Below are 25733 nucleotides of genomic sequence, written 5' to 3' on the forward strand. Positions count from 1 at the left end.
CCCCCAGGGCCGACTCTACCATGGGACCCGATGGTACTTGTCCGCTCTCCGCTCCACTGTGGGGCTTATTACATGAATAGAGCCATAACAGGTCCTTTTTATACTCCAATATACAGGACTATAGCCATGATAGGCCCAATTTTTTTTTTGGGGGGCAGCATTTCATTCTTGATACCAGGCAGCACAATGTCTTGGGCCCCCCACATTCTGCATTGTGAGCCCCCCCCCCCAACCCCCGGCATTGTGCATTCAGTGAATCCCGTCTCTGGTGGAGTACTATGACTAGGATGAGTCAGTATAAAACAGGGCTGTCTTAGTGAGAGGGCACACCTGGGCAATGCCCAGGGGCCCCAGCTGCATGGGGGGCCCCTGCACTTTCCCCAAATAGTTTGTCCTTGAGCCCACGCTGCCCTGAAATTTGGGGGGCCCCATGATGGCACTGAGAGTTATAGATGCACAGGGGAGGCAGTCTGCCTCCTACCTACTTGATGTCTGTTTACCTGCACTGTCATCATTGTAGGGGCCCCAGAGCATTACTTTGCCCAGGGGCCCACGATGCTATTAAGACAGCGCCCTGGGTATAAATGTTGTGGAGGAGAACGGACAGACAATACAATCCCCGGGACTGACCTGCTGGTTCCTCCTCTTCTCTCTATAGACAGTGCAGAGTATTCCTCATGGACGTCCCGTGTGCCTCTCTGAACTCTGCTCCCTGCTCTATAGGTACAAGCCCTGCCCGCTTATCTGTGTTATGGTGGCGGGGCCGGGGAGGGATGTACAGTAATCTATTGATTCCACGGAATGGGAATCCTGCAAGTAAATCTATAACCTGAGCCACGTGTCCTTCATGATGTATACTGTACATGGACTGTACATGGATTGTGTACATTCACACCCCACCCCTGTCTGTTGCTCCATGCAATGTGCTGGATGTCCCCCAACTTCTGGGGAAAGACGGACGCCTTTCAGCGAAACGTATGCAGAAAAGGGACACCCCCCCTCCCCCCCAAGTCACACAGAGAAAGAATAATTAAAGCATTTAAGAGCTGATTAAAAAATGTAATCATATAGCTACATTCAGGTACATTGGAATAAAGTTACGGCGGCGTAGCTTAGCGTGTTTAGGCTACGCCGCCGTAAGTTAGCTAGGCAAGTAATGATTCTCAACGTACTTGCCTGCTAATATTCGGCGGCGTAGCCTAAAGCGGGCGGGCGTAAGGGCGCCGAATTCAAATGTGTGTTAGGGGGGCGTGTTTAATGGCAATGAGGCTTGACCTTACGTTGTTGACGTTTTTTTGCCACTGCGCATGCGCCGGGCGCCTACATTTTCCAGTGTGAATTGCGGCCAAGTACGCCGCACGGGCCTATTGATTTTGACGTGGACGTAAACGACGTAAATCCCGATTCACGGACGGCTTACGCAAACGACGTAAAAAAATCAAATTTCGACGCAGGAACGGCGGCCATACTTGACATTACTATTCCAACTAGGGCCCAGCTCTAACTTTACGCGGCCTATCTCTTACGTAAACGGCGTAAAAGTACTGCGTCGGCCGGGCGTACGTTCGTGAATCGGCGTATCTCCTTATTTGCATATTCTACGCCGACCGCAATGGAAGCGCCACCTAGCGGCCATCCAAAATATTGCAATCTAAGATAGGACGGCGCAAGCCGTCGTATCTTAGATATATTTAAGCGTATCTCTGTTTCAGCATACGGTCAAACATAAGTCGGCGTAGAGTTAGGTCGACTTATCTACTGATAAGTCGGCCTAACTCTACCTGAATCTACCAAATAATGTTTTATTATTAACCACTTGACCACTGGGCACTTAAACCCCCTTCCTAACCAGACCAATTTTCAGCTTTCGGTGCTCTCACAATTTGAATGACAATTACTCAGTCATACAACATTGTAGCCAAAGGAATTTTTTGTCCTTTTTTTCACACAAATAGAGCTTTCTTTTGGTGGTATTTAATCACCGTTGTTTTTTTTTTTTTTTTTGTGCTATAAAAGAAGAAAGACTGAAAATTCTAAAAAAAAAAAAAAGGAATTTTTCTTTGTTTCTGTTATAAAATTTAGCAAATTTGTATTTCTTCTTCATAAATTGTGGCCAAATTTTATACTGCTATATATGTTTGGTAAAAATAAGTACAAATTGGTGGATATTATTTGGTCTTCGTGAAAGTTATAGAGTCCACAAGCTATGGTGCCAATATCTGAAAATTGATCACACCTGAAGTACTGACGGCCTTTTCCGGCGTGTCTTGAGACCAGGGATGAGCCTAACACCCCCCCTTGTTTGGTTCACACCAGAACCTTCGAACGGACCGAACGTTCGCACGAACATTTAGAACCCCATTGACGTCTATGGCACTCGAACGTTCGAATTCAAAAGTGCTCATTTTAAAGCCCAATATGCAAGTTATTGTCGGAAATTGGGTTTGAGAACCCGGGTCTTGCCCCAGGGAACATGTATCAATGGAATTTTTTTTTTTTTAAATGGTCGTTTTTTCTGGAACAGCGATTTTAATGATGCTTAAAGTGAAAAAAAAAGAAATGAAAAATTCCTTTAAATATCGTACCTGCTGTGTGTCTATAGTATGCCTGTGAAGTGGCACGTGTTTAGAAATGTTCCTGCACAAAATGAGATTACTATAAAAAGTCATTTAAAACTGCTTACGGCTTTAATGTAATGTCTGGTCCCTGCAATATGGATAAAAATCATTGAGAAAAATAGCATGAGTTTCTTTAGGTGCAAACTACAGAGCACACAAGTGCAGTACTGGTACACACAAAGTAACTTTAGGTGCAAACTACAGAGCACAAGTGCAGTACTGGTACACACAAAGTAACTTTAGGTGCAAACTACAGAGCACACGGGCAATACACCACGTGAGAATACTGCAGCTAGCACAATCAACTGATAGACAGTAAATTAGGAAGAGCAGATCTAGCTAAACTATACAGTGTATAAATATATGTACAACACCTGGGATGTATATATATCCTCTACACACTGTAGATCCGCACGTTCTACGTGAATTAAGATCCGCTCCCGCAAGTTTAGGAGGCAAGTGGCTAATTCACAAACCACTTACCTCCAAACTTGCGACGGCGGATCCTAAATCCCCCGGCGGAATTCAAATTCCGCGGCTAGGGGAGTGTACTATTTAAATCAGGCGCATTCCCGCGCCGATTTAAATGCGCATGCGCCGTCCGGGGAATTTCCCGGCGTGCATTGCTCCCACTGACGTGGCTAGGACGTCAGTGGTTTCGACGCTTACGTAAACGACGTCCATCCGTATTCTAGAACGACTTACGCAAACGACGTTAAAAAATGTAAATTTGACGCGGGAACGTCGGCTATACTTAACATTGGCTGCGCCTGATGAAAGCAGGGGTAAGTATACGACGGGTACGCCGCTACGGAAACGTCATAAGAAGACTGCGTCGGGTCCGCGTACGTTCGTGAATTCGCGTATCTCGCTGATTTACATATTATTTATCGTAAATCAGCGGGAACACCCCCGGCGCCATTTTTAAATTGAAAAAAAGATCCGACAGTGTAACACAGTTACACCTGTCAGATCTTAGCCCTATCTATGCGTAACTGATTCTATGAACCAGACGCATAGATAGGACCAGTGTAAGTCAGAGATACGATGGTGTATCTGTAGATAATACACCGTCGTATCTCTTTGTGAATCTGGCCCTGTAACTTTAACTAAATTGACTAGCCTGCCCGCTCTATCTATCTATCTATCTAGAAAAAAAAACACTGGGCTAGATTCATGTAGATGCGCCCAGTATTACGGCGGCGCAGCGTATCGTATTTACGCTGCGCCACCGTAAGTTTGAGAGGCAAGTGCTGTATTCACAAAGCACTTGCCTCCTAACTTACGGCGGCGTAGCGTAAATGGGGCCGGCGTAAGCGCGCGTAATACAAATGATGATGAGGGGGCGTGTTTTATTTAAATTAATGGTGACCCCGCGTATTTTACGTTTTTTACGAACGGCGCATGCGCGTTCCTGAAATAATCCCAGTGCGCATGCTCGAAATTCCGCCGTTACTCGTCATTGCTTTCGACGTTAACGTAAATTACGTCCAGCCCTATTCGCAAACGACGTAAAACATTCAAATTTCGAAGCGGGAACGACGTCCATACTTAACATTGGCTGCGCCACCTAATAGCAGGAGCAACCTTACGTAGAAAAAGCCTAACGTAAACGACGTAAATAAATTGCGCCGGGCGTACGTACGTTTGTGAATCGGCGTATCTAGGTCATTTGCATATTCTACGCCGAAAAACAACGGAAGCGCCCCGTTGTTAACTATTATGTCTCTATACCCTGCAAACAGTCATTTCAGCAAAAATATTCATTCCTTTACAACTCTTTTAAGTAGTTAATGATGAAGTTGGAAAAAACGTTGGCCCAGATTCAAGAAGCACTTGCGCCCGCGCAACCATAGTTGCGCGGCGCAAGTGCTTACTTGCTCCGGTGTAACGAGTGCTCCTGATTCAGGAACCTCATTACACCGAATGCAGTCTAGGATGTGACAAACATAAGCCTCCTTATGCCTTCACATCCCAGGCTGCATTCTTGCGTTGGCCGCTAGGGGGCGCGGCCATTGTGATCGGCGTGTAGTATGCAAATTGCATACTACCACCGATTCACAAAAGTTGCGCGGGCCCTGCGTACGCAAGGTACGGAGTTTCCGTACGGCGCCTTTAGCATAAGGCTGCTCCTGCTAATAGCAGGCGCAGCCAATGCTAAAGTATAGCTGCGCCTCCCGCCCGTGAAATTTAAATTTCACGTCGTTTACGTAAGTGAACCGTGAATGGCGCTGGACGCCATTCACGTTCACTTAGAAGCAAATGACGTCCTTGCGACGTCATTTGCCGCAATGCACGTCGGGAAAGTTTCCCGACGGAGCATGCGCTGTTAGCTCGGCGCGGGAGCGCGCCTAATTTAAATGATTCCCGCCCCCGGCGGGATCATTTACATTAGGCGCCCTTACGCAGGGCTAATTAGCATAGCGCCCGCGCAATTTACGGAGCTACTGCTCCGTGAATCGCTGGGCAAATGGAAATATTTGCGTGGGCGCAGAGAAAAATCTTTGCTCTTTGCCTACGCAAATATTGCTCCATTCTACCTGAATCTGGGCCGTTGTTTTTTACAAGCCGAAAAATTATGGTGCGTACGCGCCATTAGAATGTTCAGATTTTCTTAACTTTTTTCGACTTGCATAACAAATGACCCGAAAAACTAAAAGAAACAAACAAACAAGAAAAAGCAAAAATGTATGAATTTTTCGGTAGTGCACACATCTCTTCTCCAGGGTCTCCTCTTTCAGGAAATATATACTTATTGGGGGATTTACATCAATTTCTAGAAATGCAAAAAATGAAACAATTGCCCTTCATGCGTACGGATAAATCTCAGGTCTGGGCAGCCAAGGGAAGAATACAACCCCTTTCTGTAGGGTCCAGGTTTTCATCATATCACTCACTCCAAATGGGACCCCCGTCTGTCTGTACAAGAGAAGAACAATCCCACAGATACCAGCACACCGACATCTTCATGGAATCAATGGCAAAGCATTTATTACATTTAAATAAAAGTGACATATAAAATAATGAGATATAGAGAAGATAAATCTCACCAGTGCATGGCTGGGAAAACCCCAGAAGTGATTAGAAAGGACAATAAGAATGAAACCCGGGACTGATTCCGCGTACACACCATCATTTTTCGGGCATGAAAAAAACGTTGTTTTAAAAAAAATGTCATTTAACCACTTAAGGACCGCCTCCTGCACATATACGTCGGCAGAATGGCACGGCCGGGCACAAGCGCGTACCTGTACGTCCTTTTTAAGTGCCCAGCCGTGGGTCGCGGGCGCACGCCGGCGACCCGGTCCGAAGCTCCGCGGCCGCGGGACCCGATCGCCGCTGGAGTCCCCGGAGCTGAAGAACGGGGAGAGGTGAGTGTAAACACAGCTTCCCCGTTCTTCACTGCGGCGCCGTCATTGATCGTCTGTTCCCTGATATAGGGAAACGCAATCAATGACATGACACGTCCAGCCCCGCCCCCCTACAGTTAGAAACACACATGAGGTCACACTTAACGCCTTCAGCGCCCCCTTGTGGTTAACTCCCAAACTGCAATAGTCATTTTTACAGTAATCAGTGCATTTTTATAGCATTCTTTTGCTGTGAAAATGACAACGGTCCCAAAAATGTGTCAAAATTGTCCGATGCGTCCGCCATAATGTCACGGTCACGGAAAAAAATCGCTGATCGCCGCCATTAGAAGTAAAAAAAAAAATTATTAATAAAAATGACATAAAAATACCCCCTATTTTGTAAACGCTATAACTTTTGCGCAAACCAATCAATAAACGCTTATTGCGATTTTTTTTTACGAAAAATATGTAGAAGAATACGTATCGGCCTAAACTGAGGAAAAAATATGTTTTTTTATATATTTTTTGGGGGATATTTATTATAGCAAAAAGGAAAAATATTGCATTTTTTTCAAAATTGTCGCTCTTTTTTTGTTTATAGCGCAAAAAAATAAAAACCGCAGAGGTGATCAAATACCACCAAAAAAAAGCTCCATTTGTGGGGAAAAAAAAGGACGCCAATTTTGTTTGGGAGCCACGTCGCACGACCGCGCAATTGTCTGTTAAATCGACCCGGATGTTAAAAACACGCGCATGCTCAGAAGCAAGTTATGAGACGGGAGCGCTCGTTCTGGTAAAACTAGCGTTCGTAATGGAGTAAAGCACATTCATCACGCTGTAACAGACAGAAAAGCGCAAATCGTCTTTTACTAACACGGAATCAGCTAAAAGCAGCCCAATAGGTGGCGTCATCCGCATGGAACCTCCCCTTTATAGTGCCGTCGCACGCGTTGTACGTCGCCACGCTTTGCTGGAGCATTTTTAAAAAATGATGGTGTGTTGGCAACGTCGTTTTAATGATGAAGTTGGAAAAACTTTGTTTTTTCTAGAGGCTGAAAAATATTGTTTTTTTTTCATGATGAAAAATGATCGCGTGTACGCGGCATGAGAATGGAAACAGAAAAAGATCCACAAAATGACAGAAATGGATCGGGTGTACACAGCCAACATACACAGCGAGGTCGGGGATCCCCATGCTGTGCACCCCCGATTGAAGTATATAGGGCAGGTGAGGCTCACACATGTTAGGAACTCCTCCCCTTCAGCAGGAGCTCCTCCCCTTCACCGGGAACCCCTCCCCTTCATGGAGGAAGTCCAGCCCCATCTAGCCCTATAGACAGATTACATTTCAGTTTTAGAGTGTTTCTAAAGCCAGAATCTATTCTTTGTGGATAGAGTGGGGAATTGTCATAGTCACTGGCATATTCAATTATTTATTTCCTATTTTTGGAGATTCTTTTCACTTTCACTAGAGACCCAATAGGAAGTAAATGCAAACTGTCCCCAAAGTGAAGGAAAAGAAGGTAACCACTCATATCGTGTTTATTTTGGATACCCTATTGCTTTTTGTCCCTGTGACAATGATCACCAGGAAGAATAGAGAGGGTTAACCTTCCTAAGCAGTGGCAGAACTAACAGGGTCGCAAAGGTCGCACTTGCGACCGGGCCCTGGAATTCATTCACCGTGGGGGGCCCCCAAGAAGGTAGGGAGGTGGCTTTCTGCAGAATATGTGGAAGGGTCCTTCTGCCGGACTTTAATAAAGGGCACCGCAACTGGAGTAAAGGTCCCTGAGCTCAGATGAAAGGACCCCAGGCTCAGAGGAAAGGGCCCCAGGCTCAGAGGAAAGGGCCCCAGGCTCAGAGGAAAGAGCCCCAGGCTCAGAGGAAAGGGCCTCAGGCTCAGAGGAAAGGGCCCCAGGCTCAGAGGAAAGGGCCCCAGGCTCAGAGGAAAGAGCCCCAGGCTCAGAGGAAAGGGCCTCAGGCTCAGAGGAAAGGGCCCCAGGCTCAGAGCAAAGGGCCCCAGGCTCAGAGGAAAGAGCCCCAGGCTCAGAGGAAAGGGCCCCAGGCTCAGAGGGAAGGGCCCCATGGTAAGAGGGAAGGGCCCCAGGCTCAGAGGAAAGGGCCCCAGGCTCAGAGGTAAGAGTCCTAGGCTCAGAGGGAAGGGCCCCATGCTTAGAGGAAAGGGCCAGAGCTCAAAGGAAAGGGTCCCTGGCTAAGAGAAAGGGCCCCTGGCTAAGAGGGAAGGGCCCCATGCTAGGAAAGGAAGTGCCCCAGGCTCAGAGGGAAGGGCCCCGGGCTCAGAGGGAAGGGCCCCAGGCTCAGAGGAAAGGGCCAGAGCTTAAAGAAAAGGGTCCCTGGCTAAGATGGAAGGGCCCCCGGCTAAGAGGAAGGGCCCCCGGCTAAGAGGAAAGTTCCCCAGGCTCAGAGGGAAGGGCCCCGGGCTCAGAGGGAAGGGCCCCGGGCTCAGAGGGAAGGGCCCGAGGACTGATGGAAAGGGGGACCTTTCGTGGTTTCTTGCATCGGGGCCCTAAAAGTTCTAGTTACGCCTCTGCTACCACGGTTCTATCACTTCCACACTCTATCCACAACTCATATGGTTTTAGATACACCTAAATTCTGGCCTACAGACATGCTGGCTCAGAGGACAGGGCCCCAGGACTAAAGTAAAATGGGGACCTTTCATTGCTTCTTACATCAGGGCTAAAGGTTCTAGGTACGCCTGTGCTCCCAAGGTTCTATCATTTCCACACAATATCCACAACTCATATAGTTTTAGAAACACTTAAATCCTAGCCTACAGACGTGTTTTACAGTAACAGAGGGAAGGGCCCCAGGCTCAGAAGAAACGGCCCTGGGCTCAGAGGACAGGGCCCCAGGACTAATGTAAAATGGGGACCTTTCATTGCTTCTTACATCAGGGCTAAAGGTTCTAGGTACGCCTCTGCTCCCAAGGTTCTATCATTTCCACACTCTATCCACAACTCATATAGTTTTAGAAACACCTAAATCCTGGCCTACAGCCATGTTTCAGGCCCCGTACACACGACCGAGTTTCTCGGCAGAATTCAGCCAGAAACTCGGTCGGAGCCGGATCCTGGCGAGAATCTCGGTCGTGTGTACACTTTTCAGCGAGGAAGCCGACGAGGAACTCGTCGGGCAGAAAAGAGAACATGTTCTCTATTTTCTCGTTAGTCAATGGGAAAAGTCGGCCCGCCGAGTTCCTTGGCGGCTTCCACACTGAACTCGACGAGGAACTCGATGTGTTTGGCACGTCGAGTTCCTCGGTCGTGTGTACGGGGCCTCACAGTAACAGAGGAAAGGGTCCCGGGCTCAGAGGGATAGGCCCCAGGACTAATGTAAAAAGGGGACCTTTAATGGCTTCTTGCATCAGGGCTAAAGGTTCTAGTGATGCCTTTGCTCCCAACGTTCCATACTCTATCCACAACTCATATAGTTTTAGATACACCTAAATCCTGGCCTACAGACATGTTTCACAGTAGCAGAGAGAGAGCCCCGGGCTCAGAGGAAAGGGCCCACAGGCTCAGAGGAAAGGGCCCACAGGCTCAGAGGAAAGGGCCCACATGCCCAGAGGAAAGGGCCCACAGGCCCAGAGGAAAGGGCCCACAGGCCCAGAGGAAAGGGACCGGACTCAGAGGAAAGGGAGTGGACTCAGAGGAAAGGACCCCGGGCTCAGAGGAAAGGGCCCACAGGCTCAGAGGAAAGGGCCCACAGGCCCAGTGGAAAGTGCCCACAGGCTCAGAGGAAAGGGCCCACATGCTCAGAGGAAAGGGAGCGGACTCAGAGGAAAGGGCCCCCGGGCTTAGAGGAAAGGCCCCTGGGCTCAGAGGAAAGGGCCCGGGCTCAGAGGAAAGGGCCCCAGGACTGAGGGAAAAGGGGACCTTTCATGGCTTCTTGCAAGTTCCTATAAGTTCTAGTTAGGCCTGTGCTCCCAAGGTTCTATCACTTCCACACTCTATCCACAACTCATATCCTTTTAGATACCCCTAAATCCTGGCCTACAGACGTGTTTCACAGTAACACAAAACAAGCAGCAATCATTTATTGGCTACAGTGATAAAAGTTTTAGAAAACTTCAAATGGTTCCAAAATAAATTTTTTGAATTTTTAATCTCATGCTCATTCCTTCTTTTTTTGTAAAAATAACCTTAATAGTGCTAAATTCTCCGAGAGAAGGCAGTCCTCTATCCGTCTTCACCTCGGCGTATTATTCTTTGATTGGATATTCAAAAGTCAGGATGGAGAAGTTGGAAAACCTTCCAAACAGTGTCGGGAGGACCTTGTCGTCGGTCTTCTGGAATCCCATGGTTTCGTATAATTTGTGAGCCGCGAGTTGTATCATAGAGGTCTCCAGTGTCACCCTTTGGTACCCCCGTTGGCGAGCAAAGTCAATGACCTTTACGCACAGGGCTTTGGCGATGCCCTTGTGCCTCTGGTCTTTGGCCACCGACAGACGTTTGAGCAGCATGACTTCGCTAGAACGAGGGGCGGACTGGGCGCCGACCATCCCGACAACTCGCCCGTCGGACTCCGCCACCCAGAAGCAGGAGTTGTTGCTGGCCATGTAAGACTCCTCGATGTCCAGCAAGTCTTCTCGTTGGCACTGGTTGACGTACTGGTGGAACTCTTTGGTCAGCAGGCGGCGGCCGCCCATGAACACAACAGCCAGGCTGATGAGAGAGAGCAAGTAGGACTTGGAGACTAAAAGGAGGCTGATGAAGGAGATGAAGAGGATGAACTGGGAGCGGGGGAGCTTCAACAAGTGGGCGCAAGTGGCCGGAATGTGCTCCAGCATCCCCTCGGCAAACAACATCCGGACCGCATTGTAGTCTTTGTTCTTATACACTCGGATTGTGAATTCGGCCATGGCCCCCTCAACGCGCCAACCCAGCCGATCCTGCAGAGACATAAGATAATAATTACAAAAATATTCTACTATAGAAACCATCTACCTTCATATTTAAATAGGGGTAAATATCTTTGATACCAAATTATTTTTCTTTCTTGAAAAAAAAAATGTATTATTAAAAAAATGTAACCACTTTCCTCCGGCCAATGACAGATTGACGTCGGCAAAGTGGTTGTAGAATCCTGACTGGACGTCATATGACGTCCTCAGGATTCTGAGCCGCTGCGCGCCCCCGGGGGCGTGCATCGCGGCGATCGTTGTTGCAGGGTGTCAGTCTGACACCCCGCAACACCGATCAAGGTAACGAGTCTCTCACGGAGACTCTTTACCACGTGATCAGCCGTGTCCAATCACAGGCTGATCACGATGTAAACAGGAAAAGCCGGTAATCGGCTTTTCCTCACTCGCGTCTGTCAGGCGCGAGTAGAGGAGAGCCGATCGGCTGCTCCTGTGACAGGGGGGGGGTTTGTGCTGATCGATCATCAGCACAGCCCCCCCCCCCTGAGGATGCCCACTGGACCACCAGGGATGCCCACTGGACCACCAGGGATGGGCAAATAGACCACAAGTGGAAAAAAAAAGGATGCCACCCTAGACCACCAGGGATGAGGAGGACACACAAAATGGATGCCAATCAGTGCTGCAATGGATGCCAATCAGTGCCCACAATGGGCATCACTGATTGGCAGGCATTGTTTGGCACTGATTGGCATCCATTAGTACAACACATACAATAGTGCCCATTTTTGCCCATCCGTGCCACCTATCAGTGCCCATGAATGAATGAAAACTTATATAGCGCAACACATGCGAACTTAATCGCCCCATCCATGCCGCCTATCAGTGGCCATCCATGCCGCCTATCAGTGGCCATCCATGCCGCCTATCAGTGCCCATCCGTGTCGCTTATCCATGCCCGTCTGTGCCGCCTATCTGTGCCTGTCCGTGCCGCCTATCCATGCCCAGCTGTTCCGCCTATCTGTGCCTATCTGTGCCACCTATCCAAGCCCATCCATGCCGCCTATCCGTGCCGCCTATCAGTGCCCATCCGTGCCGCCTATCCAAGCCCATCCATGCCGCCTATCCGTGCCACCTATCAGTGCCCATCCGTGCCGCCCATCAGTGCCGCATATTAGTGCTCATCAATGCCACCACATCAGTGCCACCTCATCGGTGCCCATCAGTGCCGCCTTATCAGTGCCCGTCAGTGCCCATCAGTGAAGGAGAAAACTTACTTATTTACAATGTTTTATAACAGAAGCAAAAAAAATACTTTTTTTTAAAAAAAAATCGGTCATTTTTTTTATTTTTTTGCAGAAAATAAATATCCCAGAGGTGATCAAATAGCACCAAAAGAAAGCTCTATTTGTGGGTACAAAATGATAAAAATGTAGTTTGGGTACAGTGTAGCACGACCGCGCAATCGTCATTCAAAGTGCAACAGCGCTGAAAGCTAAAAATTGGTCTGGGCGGGAAGGTGTATAAGTGCCCGGTATGGAAGGGGTTAAATATAAACCACAGGTGAAGAAGAACAAAAATCTGAAAAAAATAAATCATTTGGATAATTTCTATTATAATTAAGATATAAAAAAAAAATCCTCAGTTTAGATCGATACGTATTCTTCAACATATTTTTGGAAAAAAAAAATCGCCATTAGCGTTTATCGATTGGTTTGCGCAAAAGTTATAGCGTTTACAAAATAGGGGATAGTTTTATGGCATTTTTATGTTTTTTTTTTACTAGTAATGGCGGCGATCAGCGATTTTTTATCGTGACTGCGACATTATGGCGGACGCATCGGACACTTTTGACACTATTTTGGGACCATTGTCATTTTTACAGCGAACAGCGCTATAAAAATGCACTGGGGTGGATTCAAGAAGCAATTGCGCCTGTGTAACCATAGGTTACACAGCGCAATTGCTTACTTGCCCCGGCGTAACGAATGCTCCTGATTCAGGAACCTCGTTATGCCGACTGCAGCCTAAGATCTGCGCGGCATAAGGCTCTTATGCCCGCATATCTTAGGCTGCATTCTTGCGGTGGCCGCTAGGTGGCGTTGCCGTTGTGCTCAGCGTATAGTATGCAAATTGCATACTAACGCCGATTCACAACGTTGTGCGAGCCCTGCGTACGCAATTTACGTCGTTTCCGTACGTCGGTTTTCGCGTAAGGCTGCCCCTGCTATTAGCAGGGGCAGCCCATGTTACGTATACCCGTCGTTCCCGCGTCGCAAAATTTGAATTTTACGTCGTTTGCGTAAGTGATTCGTGAATGGTGCTGGACGCCATTCACGTTCACTTTGAAGCAAATGACGTCCTTGCGACGTCATTTGCCGCAATGCACGTCGGGAAAGTTTCCCAACGGAGCATGCGCTCTACGATCGGCGTGGGAACGCGCCTAATTTAAATGATTCCCGCCCCCTACGGGATCATTTAAATTGCGCGCTCTTGCGCCGGGCATTTTGCCGGCGCGCCCGCGCAATTTACGGAGCTTCTGCTCCGTGAATCGAGGGCAGCGCAAAAAAATTGCGGGGGCGCAGGGCAAAATCGTTGGCCTGCGCCTCCGTAAAAAAAGCGCAATTCTTACTGAATCTGGCCCACTGATTACTGTAAAAATGACACTGTCAGTGCAGTGAAGGGGTTAACCAGGAGGGGGCGCTGTAGAATTTCGATTCAGAACGAAACAAAATGCACATGCCTAACACAGAGCAAGGACGTGGATCTGTGTGTAATGATGGGGTGTAAACACACAGATCCACGTCCTGTCAGGGAGAGAGGAGACCGATCTGTGTCCCTTGTACATAGGGACACAGATCGGTCACCTCCTCCAGTCAGTCCCCTCCCCCCACAGTTAGAAACACTATGCAGGGCACACATTAACCCCTTCCTCACCCCCTCGTGTTAACCCCTTCCCTGCCAGTCACATTTATACAGTAATTAGTGCATTTTTATAGCACTGATCGCTCTATAAATGTGAATGGTCCCAAAAATGTGTCAAAAGTATCCGATGTGTCCGCCGTAATGTCGCAGTCCCAATAAAAATCACAGTTCGCCGCCATTACTAGTAAAAAAAAAAAATCATTAAAAAAAAATCATAATCTGTCTCCTATTTTGTAGGCGCTATAGTATAACTTTTGCGATTTTTTTTTTACCAAAAATAGGTAGAAGAATACGTATCGGCCTAAACTGAGAAAAAATATATTTAAAAAAAAAAAAATTGGGATATTTATTATAGCAAAAAGTAAAAAATATAGGCCCGGATTCATAAAGCACTTGCGCCGACGTATCTCTAGATACGCCGCGTAAGTGCAAATGTGCGCCGTCGTATCTGTGCGCCGGACCCACAAACTAAGATACGCCGACGTAACTTGCCTACGCCGGCGTAGCGTGGGCGCACATTTAGGCTGGACGCTCCCATTGTTTAGCCATTCAAATATGCAAATGAGGGAAATACGGTGATTCACGAACGTAAGTGCGCCCGACGCAGGCTACGCGATGTGCGCGTAAGTTGTATGTCCGGCGTAAAGTTATGCCCCATAAAGGAGGTGTAACTCAGCAGCAGACATGCAAAGGTCTGCACCAGGGAACTCAAGCCGGCGTATTTTACGTAGTTTACGTTGGACGTGTGTCTGGCTGGGCGTTGGTTACGTTCACGCCGTAAGCAGTTATCCGGCGTATCTTAGGCAGTTGTTCCGACGTGGTTATGAGCATGCGCAGAGGGATGCGTCCTCGTCTCGGCGCATGCGCCGTTGGTGATACGTATCTGTCTAGCGCTCGGCCCATCATTTGCATGGGGTCACGCCTCATTTGCATGGCTCACGCCCACTTCCACCTACGCCAACTTACGCCTTCGAAGCCCAGCGCAGTTTTGGCAGCACTGGCTTTGTGAATTCAATGCTTGCCGCTCTGCGCTGCGTCGGCGTAGCGTATATTATTTGCGCTACGGCGGCGTAATTTGCGCCCGCTCTCTGTGAATCCGGGCCATTGTGTTTTTTTTTCCAAAATTGTCGCTCTTTTTTTGTTTATAGCGCAAAAAATAAAAAAAGGCAGAGGTGATCAAATACCACCAAAAGAAAGCTCTATTTGTGGGGAAAAAAGGACGTCAATTTTGTTTGGGAGCCACGTCACACCACCGCGCAATTGTCAGTTAAAGCGACGCAGTGCCGGAAGCTGAAATTTCGCCTGGGCAGGAGGGGGGTATATGTGCCCAGTAAGCAAGGGGTTAAAGTCTCCAGTTGTTTGGAATATACTAGACACAGGATGCAGTGAGGCTCGGGTCACACTCAGGCGACTTATCCGCCTGACAAGTCGCATTCCATGTAGTTGAATTAAAAAAAAAGGTTCCTGTAACTTTTGGGGGCGACTTCGGAGCGATTCGCATTGACTTCTATTACAGAAGTCGTTTGCAAGCCGCACTGAAGTCGCGCTGTACGGCGGCGGCTTCAGAGTCAGGCGACTTTGAGGCCTCCCCAGTGTGAGCCGAGACTAATGATATAACATATAGTACAGGATGTAATAATAATTATACAATGTAACAATTACAGTGTTTGCAACATAAGAAACACAGGATGTTGTAATATTATAATGTTTATTTTTATTTTTTCAGGTACTATGGGCCAGATTCTCAAAAGAGTTACGCCGGTGTATCTACTGATACACCGGCGTAATTCGAAATTCCCGCCGGCGTATCATTGTTTTGTATTCGCAAAACAAGATACGCGGGAATTAGGCTAGGATCCGACTGGTGTAAGTCACTTACACCGTCGGATCCTAAATGCAATACAACGCTGACCGCTAGGTGGCGTTTACGTTCAGGTCTCATTTGACTGTGCAAATGAGCCTCATACGCCGATTCCCGAACGAATTTGCGTCGCGTAACCGTCGTTTACGTCGTTTCCGTAAGCGTAAAGTTACCCCTGCTATATGAGGGGTAACCTTACGCCAGTCCGCCGTATGCCATGTTAAGTATGGCGTCGGGTCCGTGTCGTCTTTTTCCGTCGGTTACGTCGTTTTCCTAAGTCGTTCTTGAATACGACTTTACGTCATGAGCTGGAGCATGCGCACTGGGCTATTTTTCAGCCCGGCGCACGCGCAGTTCAATCGGCGCGGGGGCGCCCTTAATTTGAATACTAGCCGCCCCCTTTGAATTACGCGGCCATACGCCGGGCCATTTACACTACGCCGCCGCAAATTACGGAGCAAGTGTTTGGAGAATACGGCACTTGCTCCTGTAAGTTGTGGCGGCGTAGTGTAAATGGCTTACGCGACGCCGCCGCAGGTTGTATGAGAATCTGGCCCTATATATTACATGATTACTGCATCCTGAGTATCCCTCCCTCTTAGATTGTAAGCTCTACCGAGCCGGGCCCTCTGATTCCTCCTGTATTGTAACTGTACTGTCTTCCCCGATGTTGTAAAGCGCTGCGCAAACTGTTGGCGCCATATAAATCCTGTATAATAATAATAATAATAATAATAATGTACATTATAAAACACCAGAGACTGAACCTGTTACATTGTAAAATGATTATAATATTGAGCTGCATCCTGTATATCGTACACACCAAACACCCAGAACTGTTACATTGTATAATTATTGTTATTATTATTATTATTATTATTATCTCATATATGATTACAAATGTTCCAAACACCGGACAGCAATCTGTCACGTTTTATAATTATTAATAAATTATTATTAAAAATAAACAAAACATTTTTTTTAACCACCTGCTTTCCGGGCACTTAAACCCCCTCCTGCCCAGACCAATTTTCAGCTTTCAGCGCTGATGCACTTCCCCACAAATAGAGCTTTCTTTTGGTGGTATTTGATCACCTCTGCGGTTATTATATTTTTTTATATTTTGTTATACAATTTTGCAAACGGGTAATTTTTCTCCTTCATTGATGTACGCTGATGAGGCTGCACTGATAGGCACCGATGGGCGGCACTGGTGGGCACTGATAGGCAGCACTGGTGGGAACAGATAGGCAGCAATGGGCGGCACTGGTGGGCACAGATAGGGCACTGGTGGGCACTGAGAGGTGACACTGATGGGTGACACTAAAGGGCATTGATAGGTGGCACTGGTGGGCACTGATAGGCGGCACTGGTGGGAACAGATAGGCGGCACTGGTGGGCACTGATAGGCGGCACTGGTGGGCACTGATAGGCGGCACTGGTGGGCACTGATAGGCGGCACTGGTGGGCACAGATGGGGGCACTGGTGGGCACTGAGAGGTGACACTGATGGGTGGCACTAAAGGGCATTGATAGGTGGCACTGGTGGGCACTGAAAAGTGGCACTAATAGGTGGCATTGATAGGTGGCAGTGATGGGTACTGATGGGTGGCAATAATGGGCACTGATCAGCACTGGTAGGTTCCAATGATAGGCAGCACTGCTAGGTGGCACTGATGAGGCACTGATTGGCACCAATGGTGGGCATTGATAGGTGGCACTCGTGGGCATTGATAGGTGGCACTGGTGGCTACCAGCAGGGGGTATAGATTGGCAGAATGAGGCAGATGTGCCTCCTTCCTTTTTGGGACCGATGTCCCTTGCACCTAAGCCTGTGATCGGCTCACGCTGTCAGTGTGAGGAGAAAAAAAAATTATCGCCGGGCTTTGTTTTCATCACGTGATCAACTGTCATTGGCTGACAGCTGATCACGTGGTAAGGGGCCGGGATCAGCTCCTTACTCGGATCTGTGATCACCCGAGTCTCAGCGACTTGGATGATCACAGCGCGCGCCGCGGAGGACGTTTATTGACGACCTCCCGGCAATTGGGGTCTGCGCTGTGGCTGTCATTGGGCTATAGCGCAGACCCCTAGTGGTTTAATAAATTCTGATTTAATAAATAAAATATAATATATATATATATATAATTATTATTATTATATCCTGTATATATTATGACACTGTCTCGTGTCTTGTACATTCCAAACACTAGAAACTGCAATTATTAATAAATTATTATTAAAAATTAACAGAAACATTTTGAAAATAAATTCTGATTTTAAAAAATAAAGTAAAAATTATATATATTTATTTTTATTATTATTATTATTATTATTATTATTATTATTATTATTATATCCTATATATATATATATATATATATATATATATATATATATATATATATATATATATATATATATATATATATATATTAGGGCTGCTACTGATTAAAATTTTTGTGTTCGATTAATCGTTTGTTTTTTTAATCGATTAATCGACTAATTTCGATTAATTAACGCACATACAGATACAACTACTTTTAGCTAATCTCCTTGCATTGCAACTCTGCATTAGTCAGTGGTAAATGTGGTATACACTATATACAATCACTCGACACTAGTTGGTTTCCACAATCAATGACTTCCCCCCCATACCGTAATATCCACATCTGCCCCCAAACCGTAATATCCACATCTCCCCCCCCCATACTGTAATATCCATATATCCCCCCCATACTGCAAGAATATACACATCTGCCCCCCATACTGTAATATACACATCTGCCCCCCATACTGTAATATACACATCTGCCCCCCATACTGTAATATACACATCTGCCCCCATGCTGTAATATACACATCTGCCCCCATGCTGTAATATACACATTTGCCCCCATGCTGTAATATACACATCTGCCCCATACTGCAAGAATATACACATCTTCCCCCATGTGTACATTACAGCATGGGGGCAGATCTGCATATTCTTGCAGTATGGGGGCAGATGTGTATATTAAAGCATGGGGGCAGATGTGTATATTACAGCATCTGACCCCATGCTTTAATAATATATACACACACATCTGCCCCCATGCTTTTATATACACACACATCTGCCCCCATGCTTTTATATACACACACATCTGCCCCCATGCTTTTATATACACACACACACACACATCTGCCCCCATGCTTTTATACACACACATCTGCCCCCATGCTTATACACGCATCTGCCCCCATGCTTATACACACATCTGCCCCCATGCTTATACACACATCTGCCCCCATGCTTATACACACATCTGCCCCCATGCTTATACACACATCTGCCCCCATGCTTATACACACATCTGCCCCCATGCTTATACACACATCTGCCCCCATGCTTATACACACATCTGCCCCCATGCTTATACACACATCTGCCCCCATGCTTATACACACATCTGCCCCCATGCTTATACACATCTGCCCCCATGCTTATACACACATCTGCCCCCATGCTTATACACACATCTGCCCCCATGCTTATACACACATCTGCCCCCAAGCTCTAATATAAAGAATGCTTCGTCCGCTCTTACCTACATCAGGCAGACCCGTCGGCAGAGAGGCTGATGGACAAGTGCGCACAGGAATATAATACTAGCAGGGCGGGCGATGATGACGTCAGTGCGCCGCTACTTGGTCCAAGATGGCCGCGGCTCCGGAGCTAGGCCGAAGCCGCGGCCTTTCCTATGGGCGAGACCGCGGAGCTCACTCCGCGGATCGTCGATCGATCAAAATAATTTTCGTCGATCAAAGAAATTAACGATTAATCGAACAATTAATCGTTAATTTCCGCAGCCCTAATATATATATATATATATATATATATTTATTATGACACTGTCTAATGTCTTGTACATTCCAAACACTAGAGGCTGCAATTATTATGTTGTATAATTATTAATAAATTATTATTAAAAATTAACAGAACATTTTTGAAAAAAAATTCTGATTTTAAAAATAAAGTAAAAATTATATATATTTATTATTATTATTATTATTATTATTATTATTATTATTATATCCTGTATATATTATGACACTGTCGCATGTCTTGTACATTCCAAACACTAGAGACTGCAATTCTTATGTTGTATAATTATTATTAAAAATTAACAGAACATTTTTTAAAAGAAATTCTGATTTTAAAAATAAAGTAAAAATTATATTTATTATTATTATTATTATTATTATTATTATTATTACCTGTATATATTATGCCACTGTCTCGTACATAGTTTTAGAGTTACAGACACGGGATATTGTTATATATAGTACATGATATAATAATAATTATATAACGTGACAGATTACGGTCTCTTGTGTTTGGAATATACAAAACACAGGTGCTGTAATCATATATTAAATAATATGGGCTATAATAATAAATATACAATGTAACAGATCCAGTCTCCGTTGTTTGGAAAGTACGATACACAGTGATAATATAATATATATTGTACAGGGTAATAATAATAATAAGAAGAATACAATCTTATGCCTTGTACACACAACCGGACTTTAGACCGTGCAAAAGTCCGCCGTGAGTCCGTCGAAAAGAAAGAGAGCAGTTTCTCTATCTAAGGTCTGTCAGACTTCCGAGAAAAAAAGTCCAATGGAGGGCTACACACAGCCGGACTGACTTTTTTTCCGGTCGTGTGTACGAGGCATAACACATTCAGGGCTGGATTCAGGTACCTTTGCGCTTTTTTTGCGGAGGTGCAGGGCAACGTTTTTGCCCTGCGCCCCCACAAATTTACTGCGCTACCCGCGATTCACGGAGCAGTAGCTCTGTAAATTGCGTGTGCGCTCTTTAAAATTGCCCGGCGCAAGCGCGCGCAATTTAAATTATCCCGTAGGGGGCGGGAATCATTTAAATTAGGCGCGTTCCCACGGCGATCGTAGAGCGCATGCTCCATCGGGAAACTTTCCCGAAGTGCATTGCGGCAAATGACGTCGCAAGGACGTCATTTGCTTCAAAGTGAACGTGAATGGCGTCCAGCGCCATTCACGAATCACTTACGCAAACTACGTAAAATTCAAATTTTGCGACGCGGGAACGACGGGTATATGCAACATTGGCTGCCCCTGCTAATAGCAGGGGCAGCCTTACGCGAAAGACACCGTACGGAAACGACGTAAACTGCGTACGCAGGGCTCGCGCAACGTAGTGAATCGGCGTTAGTATGCAATTTGCATACTATACGCTGAGCACAACGGGAACGCCACCTAGCGGCCATCGCAAGAATGCAGCATAAGATATGTGGGCATAAGAGCCTTATGCCGCGCAGATCTTAGGCTGCAGTTGGCGTAACGAGGTTCCTGAATCAGGAGCATTCGTTACGCCGGGGCAAGTAAGCAATTGCTTCTTGAATCCAGCCCTTTGTCTCCGGTTATTGGAATATACGATACACAGGATGTAGTGGTAATATAATATATAGTACAGGATATAATAATAATTATACAATGTAACAGACTCAGTCTCCGGTGTCGGAATATACGATACACAGGATGCAATAATCATATAATAATATATAATACAGGAAATAATAATAATTATACAATGTAACAGACTCAGTGTCCGGTGTTGGGAATATACGATACACAGGATGCAATAATCATATAATAATACATAATACAGGAAATAATAATAATTATACAATGTAACAGATTTTGTCTCCAGTGTTGGAATATACAATACATGGGATATAGTGATAATATAATATATAGTACAGGATACATTGTATAATTATTATTATTATAACAGATTCAGTCTCCGGTGTTTGAAATATATGATACACAGGATGTAATCTAATAATTTATAATACAGGAAATAATAATAATAATAATAATAATAATAATAATTATACAATGTAACAGACTCAGTCTCCGGTGTTGGGAATATATACAATACACAGGATGTAATAATCGAATAATTTATAATACAGGAAATAATAATAATAATACAATGTAACAGACTCAGTCTCCGGTGTTGGGAATATACGATACACAGGATGTAGTGATAATATAATATATAATACAGGATATAATAATAATAATTATACAATGTAACAGATTCAGTCTCCGGAGTTGGGAATATAATACACAGGATGTAATAATCATATAATAAAGGAAATAATAATAATAATATTTATACAATGTAACAGATCCAGTCTCCGGTGTTGGGAATATACAATACACTGGATGTAGTGATAATATAATAATATATAACACAGGATATAATAATAATAATATTTATACAATGTAACAGACTCAGTCTCCGGTGTTGGGAATATATACAATACACAGGATGTAGTGATAATATATAACACAGGATATAATAATAAGTATACAATGTAACAGACTCAGTCTGCGGTGTTGGGAATATATGATACACAGGATGTAATAATCATATAATAATATATAATACAGGAAATAATAAACACATTGTACCTCTCTCAGCGTCTACCAGTTGCAGTCTCTTCTCCTCCTAGATCATACTGAGCCTGTGTCTCCCAGAATCCTGTGCGTCTTCTACCCACAACCCTCCGCCATGTGACATTCTCTCCTATGGGAGGGGGGGGGGCATTCTCCGCTCGCCCTTCCCCTTACACACCAGCTGTGCCATATAAAGCTGTATACAGAGAGTGCCTGGGATGGGAGTGGGGCAGAGGGGAGATCAGTGCCGGGCACACATAGGGAAAGCTTTCCACAGAACTCAGATCTTATTTATCACACGGTGCTATGAAGAGAACCTCCATCTCACACTGTTATATATCAGGGAGACGGATGGAAATCCCACTACAGCACATTATGGGCCAGATTCACATAGAATTACGTTGCTCCTCGGCGGCGTAACGTATGTGATTTACGTTACACCGCCGCAGGTTTACAGCGCAAGTGCCTGATTCTCAGAACTCTTACCTGTAAACTTGCAGCGGTGTAACGTAAATGTGCTCAGCGCAAGCCCGCCCAATTCAAATGGGGCGGGCACCATTTAAATTAGGCGCGTTCCCTCGCCGAACGTACTGCGCATGCTTCGTCGGGTAAATTACCCGACGTGCACTGCGCTAAATGACGTCGCACGGACGTCATTTGTTTAGACGTTAACGTAAATGGCGTCCAGCGCCATTCACGGACGGCTTACGCAAACGACGTTGTTTTTTAAATTTCGCCGCGGGAGCGACGGCCATACTTAACATGGCTTAGAACAACTAGGGCTCAGCCTTAATTTTACGCGGCGTAACTCGACGGAAACGACGTAAAGTTAGATCGACAGGTAACGCGGACGTTCGGGAATCGCCGTAACTAGTCATTTTCATATTCTACGCCGACCGCAATGGCCTCGCCACCTAGCGGCCGGCATAGAATTGCATCCTTAAGATCCGACGGTGTAAGTCAATTACACCTGTCGGATCTTAGGGCTAGCTATGCGTAACTGATTCTATGAATCAGCCGCATAGTTACGACGGGCGATACGCCGTCGTATCTCTTTTGTGAATCTGCTCCAAAATTCTGAGATCTGGACGCGAGTTGATAGTATTTAGTAGATGAATTCATGTTCATTTATTGTAATGCGTGTATTAGACACGTATTAGTTTCGTTCTGAATTAAAATTCGGACAAATTTTCGTTATTCGTGAATTCGCATATAAATCCCAATTTCCGAATTAGAAGAATACCAAATTTAAACAAATCCGAATTACCGAAAAAAAAAATATTTGGACGAAATTTGAATAGTTTTCGAATTCGAATAATTTTCCAATTTCCAAAGAGAAATGCCGGTCCGGACCAATTTTTTCAGCAATTGAATGACAATTGCGCGGTCATGCAACGCTGTACCCAAATATAGGGGCAGATCCACAGAGATCTGCACCCGCGCAGCGTATCAGAGATACGCTACGCCGCCGTAACTTACCCGGCTTTAGTTCGAATCCATAAAGATTTTACGCCATAAGTTACGGCGGCGTAGTCTATCTCTGGCGGCGTAACGGCGCGTAATTCAAATCGGCGATTAGGGGGCGTGTTTCATTTAAACGAAGAGCGTCCCCGCGCCGAATGAACTGCGCATGCGCCGTCCCTAAATTTCGCTAAATGACGTAATTTTTTTTAACATAGACGTGAATTACGTACATCCCGATTCACGGACGACTTACGCAAAAAAAATTCTAAATAAGCGCGGGAACGACGGCCATACTTAACATGGCAGGTCTAACTATACGCCACGAAATACCAGCTTTAACTATACGCTGGAAAAAGCCGACTAGAGACGACGTAAAGGAATGCGCCGGCCGCTCGTACGTTCTTGGATCGTCGGAAATAGCTAATTTGCATACTCGACGCGGAAAAGGACGCTAACGCCACCCGGCGGACGCCGTAGAATTGTTTCTTTTGATCCGAAGGCGTACGAAGACGTACGCCTGTCGGATGTAACCCCCTAAGGCTCTATACATGTATAGGAGTATAAAGAGGACCTGTCATGGCTCTATACATATATATAGGAGTATAAAGAGGACCTGTCATGGCACTATACATGTATATAGGAGTATAAAGAGGACCTGTCATGGCTCTATACATGTATATAGGAGTATAAAGAGGACCTGTCATGGCTCTATACATGTATATAGGAGTATAAAGAGGACCTGTCATGGCTCTATACATGTATGTAGGAATATAAAGGGGACCTGTCATGGCTCTATACATGTATGTAGGAGTATAAAGAGGACCTGTCATGGCTCTATACATGTATATAGGAGTATAAAGAGGACCTGTCATGGCTCTATACATGTATATAGGAGTATAAAGAGGACCTGTCATGGCTCTATACATGTATATAGGAGTATAAAGAGGACCTGTCATGGCTCTATACATGTATATAGGAGTATAAAGAGGACCTGTCATGGCTCTATACATGTATATAGGAGTATAAAGAGGACCTGTCATGGCTCTATACATGTATAGGAGTATAAAGAGGACCTGTCATGGCTCTATACATGTATATAGGAGTATAAAGAGGACCTGTCATGGCTCTATACATGTATATAGGAGTATAAAGAGGACTATACATGTATATAGGAGTATAAAGAGGACCTGTCATGGCTCTATACATGTATATAGGAGTATAAAGAGGACCTGTCATGGCTCTATACATGTATAAAGGAGTATAAAGAGGACCTGTCATGGCTCTATACATGTATATAGGAGTATAAAGAGGACCTGTCATGGCTCTATACATGTATATAGGACTATAAAGAGGACCTGTCATGGCTCTATACATGTATATAGGAGTATAAAGAGGACCTGTCATGGCACTATACATGTATAGGAATATAAAGAGGACCTGTCATGACTCGATACATGTATGTAGGAGTATAAAGAGGACCTGTCATGGCTCTATACATGTATGTAGGAGTATAAAGAGGACCTGTCATGGCTCTATACATGTATAGGAGTATAAAGAGGACCTGTCATGGCTCTATACATGTATGTAGGAGTATAAAGAGGACCTGTCATGGCTCTATACATGTATAGGAGTATAAAGGGGACCTGTCATGGCTCTATACATGTATAGGAGTATAAAGAGGACCTGTCATGGCTCTATACATGTATATAGGAGTATAAAGAGGACCTGTCATGGCTCTATACATGTATATAGGAGTATAAAGAGGACCTGTCATGGCTCTATACATGTATAGGAGCATAAAGAGGACCTGTCATGGCTCTATACATGTATATAGGAGTATAAAGAGGACCTGTCATGGCTCTATACATGTATATAGGAGTATAAAGAGGACCTGTCATGGCTCTATACATGTATATAGGAGTATAAAGAGGACCTGTCATGGCTCTATACATGTATATAGGAGTATAAAGAGGACCTGTCATGACTCTATACATGTATATAGGAGTATAAAGAGGACCTGTCATGGCTCTATACATGTATATAGGAGTATAAAGAGGACCTGTCATGGCTCTATACATGTATATAGGAGTATAAAGAGGACCTGTCATGGCTCTATACATGTATATAGGAGTATA

At 45.3% G+C, this 25733-nt stretch overlaps 2 protein-coding genes across 3 annotated transcripts in view; one reads left to right on the top strand and one right to left on the bottom strand.

The window, feature by feature from the left end:
• The window catches only part of LOC120924009, a 742797-nt gene that overhangs the window by 481925 nt on the left and 235139 nt on the right, over window positions 1-25733 (top strand). The gene's annotated exons all lie outside the window — the stretch shown is intronic.
• Window positions 10017-22239, bottom strand: LOC120924304 (probable N-acetyltransferase camello). 2 transcript variants are annotated; one of them, XM_040335181.1, is made up of 2 exons: window positions 22150-22239; window positions 10017-10886 (listed from the first exon to the last, which is right to left on the bottom strand). In XM_040335181.1, the coding sequence occupies exon 2, from the start codon at window positions 10854-10856 to the stop codon at window positions 10197-10199; it is 660 nt and encodes a 219-aa protein (XP_040191115.1). In that variant the 5' UTR covers window positions 10857-10886; window positions 22150-22239; the 3' UTR covers window positions 10017-10196. The 2 variants fall into 2 exon arrangements, with proteins under 2 accessions (XP_040191115.1, XP_040191123.1); XM_040335189.1 differs by lacking the exon at window positions 22150-22239 and adding an exon at window positions 16210-16298.

The sequence above is a fragment of the Rana temporaria genome, chromosome 1, assembly GCF_905171775.1.
Source record: "Rana temporaria chromosome 1, aRanTem1.1, whole genome shotgun sequence".
NCBI classification, from domain to species: domain Eukaryota; kingdom Metazoa; phylum Chordata; class Amphibia; order Anura; family Ranidae; genus Rana; species Rana temporaria.